Genomic DNA, 19,060 nt, shown 5'->3' with positions numbered 1-19,060 from the left:
ACACACACTCCTTCATGTCTTCTTTGTTTATAAAAATAGATGTAATGTCACCAGACTTGAACTCATTGTACCAACTAATGAGAGTTTGAGAAAGGGTGGTCTCTGTTGCAGATATTCACCTCTACACATATAGTAGCCATTTTCAGACTTATGCTTATTTGTTCGTGTTGTATGAGAGGTATTCTCTAGGGTTCCTCTAAAGGACAGAAGTCACTCAAACTGCTGAAAATATCTGAAAATAGAATTTCCAATGACATTCTTAAATCAACCATAGAATTCTTCTTCCCATACTCCACCAGAAGTGGAGTTAAACTTCAAGTCACCAATAGTAGTGTTTGTACATTGTTTACTATACAGTGGTACCTCATGTTAAGAACTTAATTCGTTCTGGAGGTCCGGTTTTAACCTGAAACTGTTCTTAACCTGAAGCACCACTTTAGCTAATAGGGCCTCCCGCTGCTGCTGCACCGCTGCTGCACGATTTCTGTTCTCATCCTGAAGCAAAGTTCTTAACCCGAGGTACTATTTCTGGGTTAGAGGAGTCTGTAACCCGAGGTACCACTGTAGTTGGAAAGCTCCTGCCACTACAGTTTCCCACAGGAAAATACATGAGGGTTTCCAACAGGTGTTCTACTGTAGGTTAGGGGCACAGCCCACCACCAAAATGCTGCAACGCTTTGCATTCCTGGTACTTAATGTGCATGTCAGTAAACTAGTAACACACTCCATCCTGTGTCAGTTTGGCATGCATGCTCACACAATTGCCTTGCTTCTCTATAGTAAAAACTTCATTGAAACTGCCTTGATTGAAGCTTCTGTTGGGATGAAAGTCACATCACAGTGACTAACAAGATCCTCTGATCAGTCCCTTTATCTAATCAACATGACTAATCACAGTGATAGGTCTGAGTTCTTGCAAATTTAGTTGAGGCTATAAGTGAGTTACTAATGTGCGTGGAGCAGAACAATATGAACAATTACAGCCTTCCATAGTTCTGCTGAAGCAGTTTCCATTGTCAAACTGAATAATAATAATATGGTTAAACTGAATAATCTCTCATATGTGTAAACATAATTTATTTGAACTGTGACTGGTATCAATATAATAGTAATACTGTCCATGTATTGCTCTCAACATAATTTGTCACTTAATAAAACAGCTGCACAGATATTGATAATACATTTTTAGAACGAGTCCATAGATTGATGCTGTTGGTGGTATTTAATATTTAGTGCTCTTAGAGCAAAATAATTGAAAAAAATCCATAATATATAGTACTACTTGCCTTGTTTTATAAATATTAAAAGCATTTATTCCATAAGGGCTAAGTTATATTTGGAGGAAATGTAAAGTGGTTTCTAGTTTGCCTTAATAGATATCATTACATTGCAGTCTAATTAAATTCAATGTGATTATTCTGCTTAGAGCTTCTTCAAGAGCAGCCCCACATTCAGCCCACTGCAGTAGTTTAAGTAGGAGATCGCTTGAGCATGGACAACTGGAACCAGACTATTCTAGTCCAGGAACAACTGTAGATGGCAGTTTATCCTAAAATGAGCATAATTCTCCTGGCCACAGAAGCCACTTGAGACCCCAGTGGCAAGCTGGGATTCACGTGCCAAACCACTTGCACCATGAGGCTTTCCTCCCTCTCCCTTTCCATTATTGGCTCCAGGATGGTGGTGGTGAGGAGAACCCTCAGAACGGTGTGCAGAGGCAGGGGAGGGAATTGTTCTATCTGGTAATCTGATATACTTGAACAGATGGAACATTTGTAATATTGTGACATTGAATTCTACTCCATTAGTACTTCCAGTACTCAAAATTTCTTTTTGAGGGAGAGCGCAATCCCTCCCAGACCCGATGATGTACCTAATTCCCAGACACAGGAACCACCTACCATAGCACCTCCTTTTTAACAGTATTCAACCTCAGTTTACTGGCTCCCATCCAGCTCTTCACTGCTTTCAGACACCGATCCAACACCTTCACAGCCTGTCCTGATTCAGATGGAATAGATAAAGCTGCATGTTATCAGCATACAAATGGTACTTTGCCCACATCCCTGCATGACAGCTCCCAGTGGTGGGTGAATAAAAATCTAAAAAACAACACATCCATAAAAATAGGTGAAGCAGAGCTTACCTCATGGCCAAGAAGGGAGAATTAGAGATTCGACAGTAGTTTTCTAAAATCCCTGGATCCAGGGAGGGCTTTTTCAAGAGACGCCTTTCCATAAGCCCTTTCCAGGAAGTGGGGATAACTTCCTTCTATAAAGAAACAACCACTCCCTGCATCAATCAAGTCAATCCACTCCTACCATATTTTATTAGCCTTGATGGGCAAGGATCGAGACGGCATATAGTCACCCTCACTTTCAGGCTCCTATCCATGTCATCAGGCTGCAACAACTGAAACTGATCACACAAACTGAAACTAAACCATGATCCTGGGATCTCCAATGGGACTAGAATAAGCGTGACTACAGTGTGCTGTATTGGCAAAATAATAGCCAATGTATGTTACTAGATTTTAAGATCAGTTGTAATATTGTGAAGCATTCAAACAACTTGAATCTAGTGGTGGTAATCTCACTAGAGGGTTTGAGCGTTGCAAACGACATAGATCATAACAGTGTCCAGCCTTACATTTAGTTTTTGCTGTGTGTGGCATGTGCCATTTTAGAAGATATATCCCACTTCTTTCTCACGCAAGTTGTAATGCCTCTTCTTTGATGCTTTACTTGCATGCATAATTTGAAAATAAAAAGTGTCTTGTTTGTTCAGAACTACTGGTTTTACTCAGTGCAGATTGAGTAAAACTTGTACAAATAATGGACTAAGTTTTCTCTAACTGTGTGATATCCCCACCATTTTTAGAAGTTAGAACCCTACCGCATGCTTTAGTCCCGTTCATTTCAATTCATCATGGGAATGCTTCATTTTCTCTGGATTTTGATCTGAATCCTTCCGAGTCAGTCCATCCTGAGTTTAAGCTGCATTGATTTAAAATGTTTAACTTTTGCCCAGTTGCTATCCACAGTGTTTTATATTATCACTGCATTTTTAGAAATCTTCCAACTTCCAGAGGACAGAAGTAGGAATTGATATAAATGCCTTCTGATCATAGTACTTAAATTGAACTCCTGGTGTTCTGGATTTTCTGTAGTGAAGAGAAATGAGTATCTGTGTTTACTTGCACTGGAAAATGATTTATTAAACTTCAGGGGAAAATATATTATGTAATTATCTTAAAAACTATTGCAGTTAGGTGAGAATTTGGGACATTTTGTGTATTCCATGGATCACCACTCTTTGTGCCCTTGCACACAGAGCACCTTTGTCCAGTGGCACAGCAGACCTGGAGCAGCAAGGGAGGAGTCAACCTCTCATGGCACCCTTGAAAGATCCTATGGTTCTCACGAGGGGCTGATCCGCTGAGTGCTTAAAAGCCTCAACTGCACAGCAGTCAGGGTCATTATCTTGTAGAAGAGTTTTGTTTTTAAGTCACTGAATGTTCTACATGAGTGGTTTTCAGACTTACCACATTCAGGGAACCATTTCTGTGTTAATTTATGAGCTCAAGGATCTTTGTAAAATTCCTGTTGTTTTGAATGATTCAGGATGCATGTTCTAGGGAACACTTTCAGTACCCATGGGTGCCCTCTATATTGGACCTGAATTAAGAGTGCACCAGGACTTTCAACACCCATAAACACACACCATGCAGTCTAAGGAAAGATCAGTAATGACAGAGAAGCTGTTTTGGGGGCATCTTGTCAGAATAGTTAAACACTACCCTGCTTGGATCACAAAACCCTTCTAGAGATTTTGTGAGTACTCAGTGGACACACAAAACTCAGTGTGTTTGTATTTCCTCTCCTTGTCTTGCAGCCCCCCTCAAGGAAAACGAGGGGGTTGTATCTGGTAGCAATAGGGAGTACTGCCCCCATCCATTCATCTTGAGGAAAAAGCTACATGAAGTGTGCCTCTCTGGCTTGAAGTAATGCTGCATGTCTCATTTATAACTGGGAAAGGGAGGCTTGTAGTCCAACCCACGATTCCTCAGTGAGGAATAACACTGAGTTATTTGATCCAGATTATGTCCTCTTCTAGACGTTTAAGGCTCACTGAGGAAGTCTGGTGTTGTCTCATCACAAGTTCAAAACACCCAGTACACTCAAAGGGCCTTAGAGCACTCCCATATTATTGCCATAGTAGCTCACTGAGCTGTCGTCTGTGCAAATAACTTGTTCCAGTTGAAGCCTTCTATATGTTGCCAGGACTGTAGCGTTGAAAAAGAGAAATATTTAACTTCCTAGAAAACATAAATACAGTATAGAGAACTAACACAGAGTGCATAGCTTAATAATCTTGCTTTTGCGAAAGGAGAGATGATAGCCAGTAAGGATTGTATTCTTTATCATCTCTTTTATTTTAAATTCAGTCACCTGCAGATCGATGTAAGAAAATCCATGCTGGAGATGAAGTGATCCAAGTTAACCACCAAACTGTGGTAGGTATGATTGAATTCTGTATCACTTGAAGATGATGGTGTATCAGCAACACATGTTAAAATGTGTTGTTTTACTGGTTTTAGTAGCTTTTGCATGAGAGATTTAAAAAAGACTCTGTAATTTTTATGTATTCTAAAAAATAAGTAGTGTGGAAGCGAAATGTGTGTAAGACTACCAGTTTCTCATAATATTTACTAATAGCAAATTTAGGTGGTTGAATGCCTATTGGTTTGGAAACAAAGCAGAGCCACAAAAAATAAGGTAGTGGTTTCTTCATACTTAATGGCCTGCATAGATACACAGAAGTGTAAATTAAAGCTAGGGTTGTAAATAGCCCTCTCAAGGATCTGTGAGCTTCAAAAACATACAAAATGTTGAAATCTCAGCCGAGTGAGTGAAGTGGGAAGAAGAGGGAATTAATCTGATCCTTATCCTGGATTAGGGGTGGGGTGGATGAATCCCATAAAAAATTATAAAATGCTAACGTTTGCGGCTGAGAGCCATCCCATCTCTTACTACGTTGCTCAGTGGGTTGTCCATTTGCTTTTCTCACCCCTTGAAACTCATTCTCCATGAGGCCTGAGCAAGACTACAGGACTCCTATTTCAGCTGGCTGGAATGCTAAACAAGAAACCTGTGTATCAAACAGGTATCTCTCTGGAGTTAACACAGGTTAAACCATTTCCTCTCTCTTTTGGTCATTTACACATTGCTTTAGTATAGCATGAGTTCAATACATTTACTCACATTTAATATTCTATAATTTAGAATATTTTATTCTGAAGTGCCTTATTTATTTATATTCACATAATTTTAAACTGCACTTTAATATGAAAATATCACAAGGCAGTATAAGAACTGAAAATACAGTGTTACACTAAAAATAATTAAAACATCAAACACATTAGTAAGAGCTTAGGTTGAAAGTGTGTCTGAAGAGAGTTTTTAGAAGACATCTAAAAACAAGGTATGACTCCTGCTAAGCCTCTATTGACAAGGAGGTCCAAAGGGCATAGTCTGCCACATAAAAAGCTTGACACTTGTTAAAGGCCAGCCCAACCTAAGGGGCATGGAGGCTTACCAAATGTGCCCCATCGGAACACAACAGTGATCAAGACAGATTATAATTACAGTAAAACTGTACAGGGAAAGTAATATGTGTAGGAATTGCTATCCTTAAGAGTAATTCTGAAGCATCATAGGATGAGACTGCCATAGGACAGCTTTCATAGCTACACAGGCTGGGCAATTTTTGTTGGGTTCACGGTTGGGAATGGAAGGATTAAGCACTCTTCCCATGCACTGTGGTCCCCTTCCTGTTAATTTCCCTCCCCCCCATGTGTCACATGTAATTTTTTCCTGTAGGGATTTCTTTACACAGTCTAAATGGTGCAAAAACCTAGATTAGGAAGGGTATGGGATAGATTCTGGGATTGTCACTCATTGCATCCCAATTGGCAATATGAGAAAGATTGTGCTGCTGTTTGGGATGGAGAGCACCTCTCTGGATGAGAAGTAGAGTATCAGATGGACATTAGTTGTGGGGGGAAATTTCCCTGATTGCTTCTATATGACCTGTTTATTGAGCATTCTATTCTGATTTGTTTGTGGGAAGGTTTAAAACATCACATCAAGCAATTGTTACTCCATACTTTCCAGCTTATTTAACCATCACTTTGCTTACTGCCAAAAATCTAACTTGCAGGGCTGGGGCATAGGTTTGCCATAAAGTGATTGAATCCCACATGCACAATAGCAACTGTCTTGAAGTGCCCTCTTTATGAGAAGCTGTTAGTAGGAGGATTCCTCCTGAAGGTGAGAAAGGCAAGCGAAATATGTTTCAAGTGGTCTTTGAACTTTTCTCTGGCCATTTCTATGTCCAGTCTGCTGAGTCAAGTTGAGATTCAACTCTATGGGAAATTGCACTGGTAGGATATACATGCCACAGCAGTGTGAGAAATTCTGTCTTAATAAGTTGGAGACTAATACTTTAATTCTTTACAAAGAGAGTTGGGCAAGCTCATTTAGATAACATTGCAGGAATGTAAGGTACTTGTCTTTAACATCTAACGTAAAGAACATTGGATTGGCTATGAATGCTGTGAACTTAACTATAGTTATCTATTAAGGGATGTAAAATCCAAATAGGTAAACTTGTGAAGCTAATTAGGCATAGTTTTTCTTACCATTCTGCAAGGTTGATGTTCAGTGTTTTGCAGAACATATCAAAACTGAGGAAAACAACACCAAAAATCAGTTATGTCTGGCAAAGGAGTATAGCCAGGACACACAACAAAGGAGTCACAGCTGCACTTTTTGAAGGACAAAGCCTGTTAGCCCACAGGACTAGAGAAGCAGGCTGGAAAAAAGAGGTGCATGTTTGGGCCCCACCAACACCAAGCTCACCTTTTGCATGCCTGGTATTAACTTTCATGTTAGATGCAAAAGTGGAGAAGCTTACAGATCTAAGCCCCACACCCACACTACACATTCCCTAAAGCAGCTTCCAGGTACTCAACAACAGCTTCCAGTTTACAGATTCAACTGGGACTAGATTGTCCTAGCTAGTCCTAGATAGTCCTAGCTCTGTGAAACAGCATATGTGTCAAATGTAGGACGTGTTCTATGAAGAACATAGGAAGTCCTTAGGCTTTTGGCCCAAGTAGTACAATAGCTCTCCAGGGTTTCTTGCAAGGTTCTCTCTCCCAGCCCTACCTGGAGATGCCAAGGATATACTGTACCTCCGAATTATGGCCCACTAGAAAAGCTGGGAGAAAGTCTCCCACATTGTGCACTTGAAAGCATATGCAGCCCCCAAGGACCAAACTAGATGTATATTAAATGCCTATTTGCACTTACATGTACAACCCTTTCTTTCCCTGATGTGGTCTGACAAGATATTGCTCCTTTGAAGCTGTTATTTACATCTGGAGAAAGCCCTCTATTGGGTATTGCTTCAGAGTTGATTTAGTAAGCAGCAGCTGCCTCAGGGCTATGCTCATTTGTGTTCTTTATAGTATTGGGAGAGGGGAATGTCTTTAAGGCTGTTGGGAGGACTGCAACAAGACCCAAGAGTGATAGTAATGGTCGGTAGCTGCAACATGTAGTCTGTAGAGGTTGGTGAGCATCAATGAGAGAGAGCTGCCACCTATGCACTCATCCGTGTTCCTCCTTGAAATACTTCCTGTGTTGGGGAGGTTGGGAGAGACTCATCACTAAAACTACAATTGTTCCTACGCTGTAGGGAGCAGAAGTATAAGACTTTGCTCAGTGTCTGTTTGTTCTGCTCCATGTGACCAGGCTGTTCTCCTGAAATGCAAAAGGGTACATTAGGTTTTGAGTAGCCATACAATTATCGAAGAGGAGTGCCTGGCATTTATCAATTTTCGAAGGCTGATAACCTCTAGCCAATCCCCTTTCTGAAGAATGCATGTTTTTGGTGACCTGTGTGGAAACATTGCTGCTGGCTGATGAGTCAGGAAGCATTGATTATGCCACACAATTTAACTAAATTATTGTTGACAATATTGGAGACATGGGGAGATATATGTTGCAGTCACAATCAGATAAATAGTTTCTCTCTTCCCACTACCTTTGCTTATCTATGTGGGATGTATTCTTGTACCCTCAGCTGGCGTAATAGAGCAGAAGTTCCTGCTGTGGAAGGGAGATGATCCTGCAGCAGAGTACTTGTAAGGGGTCTGAGATAAGTAGCATTAATAGTGTGTTCTTCCTCTATTTGTTCTGAAACCAGGCTGTTTGTATAAAGTGTAATATTTTAGCATAGAGCCAATCACCAAAGTTCCCTCCAAGGGTATATGACATGAGGCTAGATGTGATACCAAGTGTCTGGTCATCTGAGCTGTGGAATCTGTTTTTAAGGATTTATATTATGTTGTGGATTTGTTATGATTGAGTGCAGAGTTGGTTGCAATTCTATACACTATTGTGATGGTGTGGACAAAGCAGAAGGAAGTGAGGGGGCAATATATTTTGGCTCTGCCTTGCTCTCAGTAGAAGTTTTGCTTTGCTTCTTTGACTTGCACCATCTCTGTCACTAACATAACATTATGCCAACATGTAAGGGCAGGAGCAGGTCTGAGCGATTCAGACTTAGAATACTTCTCCCTCCACCTGCCTTGTATATAGCCCATTTCCAGCCCCCAAGCCAGTACAATTGAAGCAGTACTGGGGAGAAGCTGCTGTAGCACCGAGTCCCTGCAGTAGTATTAACTTGAAGATCCATTGGCCAGGAGGCTAATAGGCCCCTAAGTCAGTGCTCTTGTTTATAATGGCAGTGAGATTATTCTTACAATAAATCCTTCTTGTTTTGCTGCCAAGGGAATGATATCAGTTTAGATACAAATGCTAAGGATTAATTCCAATGTCAATTTTGCACTACAAATAGTTTGATACCTTGTATGGCTGTACTATAGGTTTTCGGAATTGCACACAATTGCAAACTGTGCATCAGTTTGTATATGCTGAATGTGGCGTAATGGTTGAGAGCGTAAGCTTTCAGTTGGAAGTTTCCAGTTTAGTCTTCAGCTCTGTTATTAACTCACTTGGTATTCCTAAGTGAGCCTCTATCTCATCTATCCTTATCTGTTACATCAGGATAATACTAATGGCTTGCCTTCAGTGTTTTCTGAGGATCACTGACAATGTATGTGAACCACTTGTGTAGCCCTTAGGAAAAGTGCAATGTAAAACGCTTATCATTAGTTCTGAATATTGGTTCTGCCTAAAAACTATGGATGCATCAAGGAATTAGCTAGTTGATTCTTGTTAGCATGCAAGAGGTCATAGTAGATATTTGCTTTTTTTCTTGCAGTTCCAGATATGCAGTTGAATGAATTGGAAGATTTTATACACTTGAATTAGTTAAAGTTCTGCCTAATTATAAAATAATTTCCATGTAATACATAGCTAAGATATATTCTGTCAATTGTGTATAATTTAGTTTAATGCAGTAATAGTATGCAACAATACAAAAATTAGTTTTTCTGCTTATTACTATGAATTAATGATGGTGTGGCAGTGCAAACAACCTCCAAATTAATATTAGAAAATTTATGAATCTCGCATTGATTATGCTGTAACAATGTTATAGCTAATTCAGACTTCAGTTTACTATGAAACAATGCAATCTGCAGCAACAACAGTTGAAGAAACAGTCATCAAAATATTTGCTAACTCAGTGGACTTTGGGCTACAATCTGTATTTGCTGGAACATTTCCTGCCTGCCCTTATTAAATTAAATAAAACTGCATACATTGCATGTTGGATTGTTCACTGATCACCCTTTTGTTCAACCAAGTAAAACAACTGAAGGTGAGATCCAACTAAGTCATTCTCAGAGTAGACCGATGAAAAGCAAAGGACTTAAGATACTTCACACTTATTACAGTGGATTGATTAGTCTGAGGATGACTAATGTTGGATATCACCCTGAATTCGGATGGGGAACTCCAGGCCTGGGGACTGAATGTGGTCCTCCAGGCCTCTTTTCTGATACCAAAAGGTGCCATGAGCCATAAGTCACATTTCTAATTAAAATACGTTGTTTTAAAAAATAAAGAAGTTTCTAGAGGAAAAACATGGTAGCATGAACTGTTGCAGAATACATTCTGATAGGTTCATAAGGAATTGCAGTTCCTTCAAGGAGTTCAGAACTAGGATACACAGAGTTATCCATTTTTTGTAACTTTAGAGTCCCTTTCCACCTTTGTTTTCACTCTTCCCCAGCAACTTGTTTTGTCCATGCTGATACAAAATACTTTATGTTTCCTAGTCCCACTAAAATGGCTATTTTTGTAGTCCAATTACTCAAGGGTCTTATTGCTCAAAGGGAATTTCCATTAGAGGTCTTCCTGCACGGAACAAACTAGGCCTAGTTGTAGATGTAAGCCTAGTCTTGTAAAGGAATAAACCATGACAGCTCTAGATATGAATGATCACAGTTCAGAAAAAGCAGAATCATCCATTCTTTTGTGCCAAGTTCAAGGAGAAGCGCCGGTGTGTGAGGGTGATTTGAGGGGGCGGGGAGCAGTGGTTGCACATGTGATATCAGGATGTTGGGAGTATCTGTGCGTGGAACTGAATGTGGCAGCTGCATGGCTACACAGCTCCTCCTCCGCCTCTTCCTGGTGCTGCCACTGGCGGAAGGTTGCTTAAACCCTTCTTCCTGTCCCTGGCAGGAGGAGGAGAAGGAGCTGGCCACTGGAGCACTGCGCTTCACCTCTGTGGTTTTTTTTGGACATGGGAGGCAGGCCCCCATCCCCAAAATATTCAGGGGCTTAGCCCCCAGGAGCTGGGGGTGGGGACTAAGTTCAAGTAACCTTAGTTTATAGATACCTGTTACTATAGCGTGTATGCGCGCGCGCGCGCACGCACACGCACACACACATACTGTGTGTGTGTGTCAGTGTTCTCTCATCCCATCTTAGTAAACAGTTTGATTCTTTCAGTGCAGGTGGCACTGGCACAAGGGAAAGAACAGTATAAAATAATTAATACTGAACAGATGGGTGACCTAGTCATCCTTGCATCATTATCATTATTATGAAATTTACATTCTGTCTCAGAGGTCCACTTATAGTGAAGAATGTAATTCTCCACTAGCTCAGCAGCTCAGGGCAGTCTTTAATGACTTGTACTAAAACAGAAAGGTGGATATGTTGGTCTGTAGGAAAAACAAACAAAAACCCACAGTTGACAACGCAGTTGGTTAGTAGGACTAACCAAAACGTCACAAAATTGAGGCAAGCTTTCAAGCTCTCCAGCACTCTTCTTCAGGCAAAATGCCTACACAAAGTGCAGAGTGTTAGCAGGAGGAAAAATAAAATCAAAATGTCCAAAATTTAGGATGAATGTTGTAGCTTGTTTTGCCTAGTTACCAGGGAGTAACTATAGGTTACAATGTATCAAAACAAAACAACTAGTTCTACATCTCCATCGATGCTTTCTATTTAGTGCTTTTCAAACAGCAGTCTTATATAAACCACTTTTGAAACTAGGGTGTTTTCAGAGTAGTTTGTGATGAAGCATTGTATTCTGCCACCCTCAGAAAGATAACATTCCTCCTGAATAAGTGCAAGCCATTTTGAGGAATTAAATACTGGCTATATTTCAAAAGCCTACTTCAGTCCCATAAGACCAGTAGATCCTAGAAGAGGTGTGCCTCTCCTCTCCCCAATTTCTTCTTTGAACAGTTAAGCCCACTTTGTATCACAAACAGTTTTTGAATATATATTCTATTTAAAAATAAGTTACAATCGCTTGTGGGGGAAAGAAAAAACATCACAGGTTTTAAGTATATTTGGGCTAATTTTGAGGGTCTTTGAATCTGGCCCATTATTGCCTGGGCTATGACCAGAACATTTTTTAAATGGGGATTCATTTATTTTATAAAAATTGCTGCTCTCCATTTCCCCTTTCACTAGGCCCTCAAACAGAACATCTGATCCCTAAGTGATTAAAGTTTACCCTGTTTAAAAAATTTACAAGTGATTTGAAGACATGGTCTGAAGGCTTAATCATAATCATAACCCTAAGCATAATCATCTGAAAGTGAAAGCTATTGATAGGATTTCCAAGTAAAGAAGTTTAGGATGTTAAGTGTATAAATACAGGGGGCTTTGTAAAAGGAAAACAATTATATGATTATTAAAATAGCTATTATACTTTCAGAATTAAGTTATTGATCAGTTTAAAGTTATGATTCATATATAAGGCTCTTCCGACTCCAAGCATTTTTCACAATCATGCCTAAGAGGAGGACTTGGAATCTGTGACTCTCTTCACCCTAAACTTCTGTGTCTCTGTCATTCCAGGCTCTGCCTCTTATCAACTGTAACGTGAGTAATGCATCCTGAGTCAGAGGTAACACCCACCTACTACTTGACAGAGTCAAACATTTGGGTCAGTAAAGCTTCCAGCTTAAAAGGACCTTTTGCTATTAGAGTATATTCACAAAATTGCATTTTAATGTTGTAAATTAAGTAAGTTTTGAGTACTCCTTTTAATTTTTAAAATCAGGTGCTTTTTATGAAACCTTTAAAATGAGAGCCTTACTCATATGAAGTCTTCAAGAAATACATGCTTCAGGGCTTTATGATTAACACACACTCATGTTACTTCAGTTCACATAATTTAGCAGCACTTTTGCAAATAAATAAATAAAATTTTATATTAATTATACTGTGTTTAAAAGCTCTGCATCCATTCTTAAAAGTATTGCTTTTGAGCATTATTAAATTACATTAAATAGACCATAATACAAAAATAGATTGCACCTAGAGCTTCGGAAAAATTGTCTTTGGCTGCAATCTTATATAAACTTACAGAGGAGTAGTCTCATTCAACTCAATGAGGCTTACTTCTGAGTCAGCACATATATGGTTACATTGTTTTTATTTGTTTGGTACCATAATTTAACAACTACAGAGGTATCTAAAGAGTTACGTTTTGCATTGTACATTAAAATTTTAATTTTAGAGACAGCATAAATACAATGTAGGGCGTTCTTATAGTGGATAATGTATTGACTTCATTTTTTATTTACATAAATGTAGACAGGGTAAGCAGTGATTTAAACATTATATGTCTCTTTTAATTAGCTACCAAAAATTTATGCAGTATACTCCGCTGTCTATCATAATCAGAATAGAGAACATTGTATTTTGGCTAAGAATGTGCTTATAACTAAGACTAAATGAAGGAGTTTGTCAGAAACGAATCTTTCACTGAAGAAAAACTAGAAAATCTTATCAGCAATTCCATGTTCCTTTCTAGACAATTTATTACTAGATATTTCTGATGACACACCTTTTGCTATCTAAAATATGCTCAGTCTGTCTTTTCAAAAATAGTCATTTAATTTATTATGCTTTTGTGAAAATTTTTATGAAAAAAACTATGTAAAAAACAAATCAGCCATCTTTGGTCAAAATCAGCCACCTTTGGTCAGCCATCTTTGGTCAAAACTACATGTCTGCCACTGCCATTGTTACATTAATAGTGTAAAAGGGAAATTTGAATGGCACGGTTCATTGGGAAAAGACTAAGTTCATGTTTGTGTGTATGTGTGTATAGATTAAGATTCTTGCACACCTTTAATCTGTTGTGGGCTAAAGATTGGGCAGGCAGTGAAGAGGTACAGGGTCAAGGTTAGGAGTAGAGAAACAAGAAGCCCTAGATGGAAAGCTCTGTAAAATATCTGGAATGCTGGGGTATTATACAGATTCTGAATGCTTGTGTAGAAAAACCTCTCTATCAGCAAGTTTTAAAAGAAGATTTAAATACCCACAAGATACTATGATTTGAGAGAAGCCTTGATTTCTTGGCAACGTTTCAAGATTTGAACAGTAAGTCAGGTTTTTAAAGAGGCAGATCCCCTAACTGCTATATGGCTCCTTTTCCATCTTCGGCTTGCTCAGTGACATACACTATGTAAATGGGAGCCAAGGAACCATCTTCAAATGCTGGAAGAAGCTGTCAGTGGTCAACTGCAAAAATAGGGTCTAGTTTCCGGTCCTCATATTTTTAACTGAGCCCATGCATGGATCCTGCAAGATGGTGATTTTACTGCTACTTTATCTGAAGTGGATTCTGTAACTTCTAGCTCAGATTTAGCATACTTCTGAGCAAGGGCATAATTTTTAAAGGGCTCATTGGCAAGAGTGTTTCCTTGCCCCCCTGCAGAAAGAATAAATCTAGATTAAATAGAAGAAATGTGGGCTGACATTTTGATGCTGAAGATATCGTATGGACAGTTCCCAGAAACATACATGCATCAGAAACATCAATCATGCAGTAATCTCCCATGTGGAACCACCCTATGACTGACATAGTCATGCAAATCAACAAATGAAGTTAGGTAGTTTTTCAGGGAAAGACTAAAGGTCACATTAGAGAACACATATTTGCAATCCAAAGTTTCAAGGTTCAATCCCTGGGAATATCAGTTAAAGGACGTTGCCTGGGCTTGGACTAGACGACCCTTGGAATAATTTCCCCTGAAACATTAGCATCATGTAGATGCTGAGCCAAAGGATGAAAAGAAAGGTGGGGGGAGCTTGGAAAAACATGAGGGAAAAGGCTTAACTTTTTGTTTCTGTTTTAAAGGAAGCAGTTTGTGTAGTTATGCTGTACAATTTCTTTGTAAAATGTTGTAGTAGAAATCAGAAAGGTATGAGCAAAGACTAAGAAGAGAGCCTGAGCAAAGAAATGTGCTTCAAATAAAATGAGAAATCACTGTGAGGTCATAAGAGCGCATCATTCGTAGTAGAGAATGGAAAGCTTGTTTATCAGCTAGACACTATTCAAAGTGCAATGTAATAGTATCTTGATGTATTTATTGGCTTAAATATTACAGTATTTGGCATCAGGCATATTAACAAACCAACCTGTTTACGTGCTGTTCTGTCACTTTCTTCAAAGAGTACCCACACTAAAGATAGCACGGAGTATAGTGATTTGGTACAACCATCCTTGAGATTGCATGTAAACAACCCTATTTTAGGGAATGTGTATATACTCCAGACGATGATTACACATTGCACTCTCTTGTACTTACTGCAGTTGCAGTTGCAAAAATAAGGTTGAAAGCATGTTGGTTGTGGGTTTGAGTCCCACTTTGGGCAAAAGAGTCCTGCTTTACAGGGGGTTGGACTAAATGACCCCCTGGGTCTCTTCCAACTCAATGATTCCAAGTTAGTAAAGCCTATTGAAATCTCTGAAGCCAAGAGAGAAGAAGCTGAGAAGGATTCCCTGTGATCAGGGACAGGGTTCTAGACCCTAGTACTTCTTTGCTGGGATGGGGAGCCTTATCGGCCTGAGGGTTACCTTCTTTTATGGGCAAGCTTCTGGGGGCCTCATGCCCGTAGCAGGGAGGCGAGAGACAAAAGGGGATGGAGCAGCAGATATGACTCTTTCTTTTGTATAGTAAGCTACATTTCAAGTACTGTATACAGAAATGAGAGGTTTACACACACACACACACACACACACACACACACACACACACTTCAGGCAAAAGTACTTGAGAAAGATGCAGAGCAGGTCTCATGGTTTAGCTAAACCAAAGATCTAAGAGGAACACATTCTTCATCCCTGCCCCACATGAAGCAGAATACTTTATGCAAAAGAAGCAAATAGTAACCAATTTGTATAATTTAAATATGTGGCATAATTCCTTCTGGACCCCAAATTTGGTTCATATTGTTGCAGAATTTTTGATGGTTTTATTTTTCAGACCAAATACATGCAGTCTGCATAGTCCACTGCATAATTCTGTGAATATAGTTAATATAATAGTTCTCATTAAATTATGAAAGAAGAATAATGCAAATTAGTGCCAGACTATAAGAAATATTTGTTGAATATCATTAAGAAAAATGTTGAAGGATCGTCTGAGATGGAGATGCAGTTTCATGTCAGGATATAGTTTTCAATTTATTCTTACAATATACTGTTTAGGTTAGGTTCCTAGTACTTTTACCATTATATATCTGCAATAAATTTATTGCAGCTAAATAATTTTATATAAAATTCACTTTTGATTGGATGCTTTTTTTCATTGTGTTGGAATGGAAACATCCAATAATCAGCATTTGGGCATCTTGCTTATATGAATTGTTCAAAGGTATTTGGAGTTTAAGGGACAAGCTTCACTTGTTGTTGCTATGTAATTTGCTAAACAATAACAAAATTGTTCTGTGTACAAGTACACAAGCACACATTCCAGTCACCATGGGGATCCCACAGAACGTGGTGTCCTTGTGATGAATGATCCTTGCCATCGCCATAATAATTGCTGTATTGATTTCTGCCATCACATTGAATTTCCATGCCTCTGCTTTCATTTTTCTGGCCATTGACTGTGGGTGTCTAGAAGTTATTTCATCTTCATTGTGGTAGACACACAAATGGGTTGGAGAAGGGAGGAACATTCACTGACTGGTCTGCTACACATTCAAAATTTCTCCCATTTTGGAGAACAAGTTAGATAAGCTATCTGTATTTATTTCAAATTCTCACATTGTTCTCAATATATGAGCATTGCTTACCTATTGTGACTGAGAGGATTAGTTCTCAGAGGATAAGGAAGTGAAATAGATGCCTTTTATATACTGCAGTCTATTATTCATTTAACATAATGGTTTAGGAGACATCAGCAGCAGCATCTCATTCCCCTAGCCTGATGTTGTTGGATAAAAGTAACAGCTAACAGTTAAGTTGCTCTGCACATATGAGAGTACCAACTGTTTAAACCTATTTGTTCATTTTCTAAAGCTAAGGATTTGGTCGCATTAATTAGGAAAAGCCTTCCTAAATGTTTTGTGTCTATTCTCTGTGCACCAATTTTATCACTAAACCAGAAGTGTAGGACGCTTGCCCTTGAAAAATCAAGTATCTTCACTAGAGCTGGAATGTAATTAGACTAACATAGCAAATTTAGTCACTCTGCCACTGGTGTGGAAGGTTTGCTATACCTGGTAGATGGTAGGTGACAGATGGGAACTAGCAGAATACAAGCATCTTAGGATATATGTACTGAAATGGTCAGAAGAACATCCAGTGCCAGAACTATTAGCTGCTTCAGGAGATAATATAGGCCAGTTAAAAACATTAGTTCTGTCATATGTGCCTAATATGCCATCATGAAGGTAGTGCCATGACTTCTGTAACTGCATTTCCACACTTCAATGCTAATATATCCGACACACATCTTGATCTTGAATAATTGACATTTATGTTTGTAGTTACTGTAATTTTTGGAGCCATTTAGAATTGCACTGCTAAAGCATGAAGCATTTATAGTATACTTTGGTTTTATGATGCACTCAACACCAGATTGTGGGGTGTTTTTGCTTTTGTTGTCTTACGACCCGTCCATACTTGCACTTGTCCTGTGCGTAGAAAGCACAGGTCTGAGAGGTCTTCTAATCAGTGCATAGGCACTGGTCTAGAGTTTTCCCCTTGCTCCCCTCCTTTCCCAGGAAAAAAACGCTCTTTAGCTTTAAATCAGAACAAATGGCAATCCACAAAAAAACCCAATTGCTGTTTGCCCCAACTGAGCACTAAAGAGCAGTATTCCCCAGGGGAAAGCAGCGGAAGAAGAGGAAGTCTGGATAAGCCCTTAATTTTTGATCAGTCTGAAAGAACAAATTTTTTATAATTAATTTTATAATGGCACAACACATGAAGTATGGGGGAGAGGGATAGTAGCATGCTTGATTGTAGAAAATAATAAAGTATGAAATATGTAGCTAAAATAATGCTAGTATTTTTTAAACTGTAGGGCAGTGTCCTTTAAAGTCATTTAAATGCATAAGCTTCTTTTATGTTTTGATCTTCCAGTGTTCAACTGTAACTAGTTTCAAACAAATTATTAAAGGATCACATAAAAATTAAAAGAAGCGCCCAAACAAGCTTAGCAGCAGAGCAGCAGCAGCAGTGTACAGTATTCATTATTTAGGCTTAAATGGCACATAACCTACTTTATTGCATCCTGATAATACTGATTTTTAGATGGCATGTTTCAGTGATGTAAACTGTGACATTTAAAAAAAATTAATCTTCTAAAACTTTGTTGATTTTACTAATCTTATTAAAAAGGGAAGATTACACTGTGAATATTGTACCTCAATTTTATTGTAATAATTTTGCTGGTTACCAGGTGGGGTGGCAGTTGAAAAATTTGGTGAATGCACTACGAGAGGATCCGAGTGGTGTTATCTTAACTTTGAAAAAGCGACCTCAGAGCATGCTTACCTCAGCACCAGCTTTACTGAAAAATATGAGATGGAAGCCCCTTGCTCTGCAGGTAATGATGCTTAATCATAAATCATACACCATCATTTTAGCTATAGATTATCTCAATGCTGCTTTATTGTGCCTCATCTCAGCAGCATATGTGGATTTAGTCTTGTATGCTTTGACAATGGTTTTTGACATGATCTTTGCACATTTATTCTCTAGAGTTCAGTTAACATTAAATCCCAAGCTTGCAAAATTTAGACAATCTTGTATTCCTTAGCTGCATATATCTGCTCTATTTCACAAAACTTTAGATATGCTTTCCACCCTATATAATGTTTATAGGTTACTATGCAACATTAAACAGGAGAGCCGGTGTGGTGTAGTGGTTAAGAGCGGTGGACTTGTAATCTGGTGAACCAGGTTCGCTTCCCCGCTCCTCCGCATGCAGCTGCTGGATGACCTTGGGCTAGTCACACTTCTCTGAAGTCTCTCAGCCTCACTCACCTCACAGAGTGTTTGTTGTGGGGGAGGAAGGGAAAGGAGATTGTTAGCCGCTTGAGACTCCCTAGGGTAGTGATAAAGCGGGATATCAAATCCAAATCCAAACAGTTTGTTACAGTATGAGGTCCTGATTTAATAAAAATAAAAAATTGAATAGACTGTGATTTAACCACATTGTTAAATCCTACATTCTCCATCTCTAGACTCCCACCCCACCAGTTCAAATGTATATAAGCAAGAGACACACCTACAGAGTAGATGAAGAAAGTGGTAG

The 19,060-nt window shown here is 39.0% G+C and overlaps 1 protein-coding gene across 4 annotated transcripts in view; it reads left to right on the top strand.

Annotated features, from left to right (window-relative positions):
- CNKSR2 (connector enhancer of kinase suppressor of Ras 2) overlaps positions 1-19,060 on the top strand; it is a 248,492-nt gene that overhangs the window by 162,107 nt on the left and 67,325 nt on the right. For 3 of the 4 annotated variants that reach the window (XM_079972207.1, XM_079972206.1, XM_079972209.1), the window contains 2 exons: positions 4,448-4,516; positions 18,203-18,349. In XM_079972207.1, coding sequence (XP_079828333.1) covers positions 4,448-4,516; positions 18,203-18,349 — 216 coding nt within the window. The remainder of the gene's footprint in view (positions 1-4,447; positions 4,517-18,202; positions 18,350-19,060) is intronic. The other variant, XM_079972208.1, reaches the window with a different exon arrangement.

Source organism: Podarcis cretensis, assembly GCF_951804945.1.
Source record: "Podarcis cretensis genome assembly, chromosome: 4".
Lineage (NCBI taxonomy): Eukaryota > Metazoa > Chordata > Lepidosauria > Squamata > Lacertidae > Podarcis > Podarcis cretensis.
This window is presented reverse-complemented; position numbering and strand designations above follow the sequence as displayed.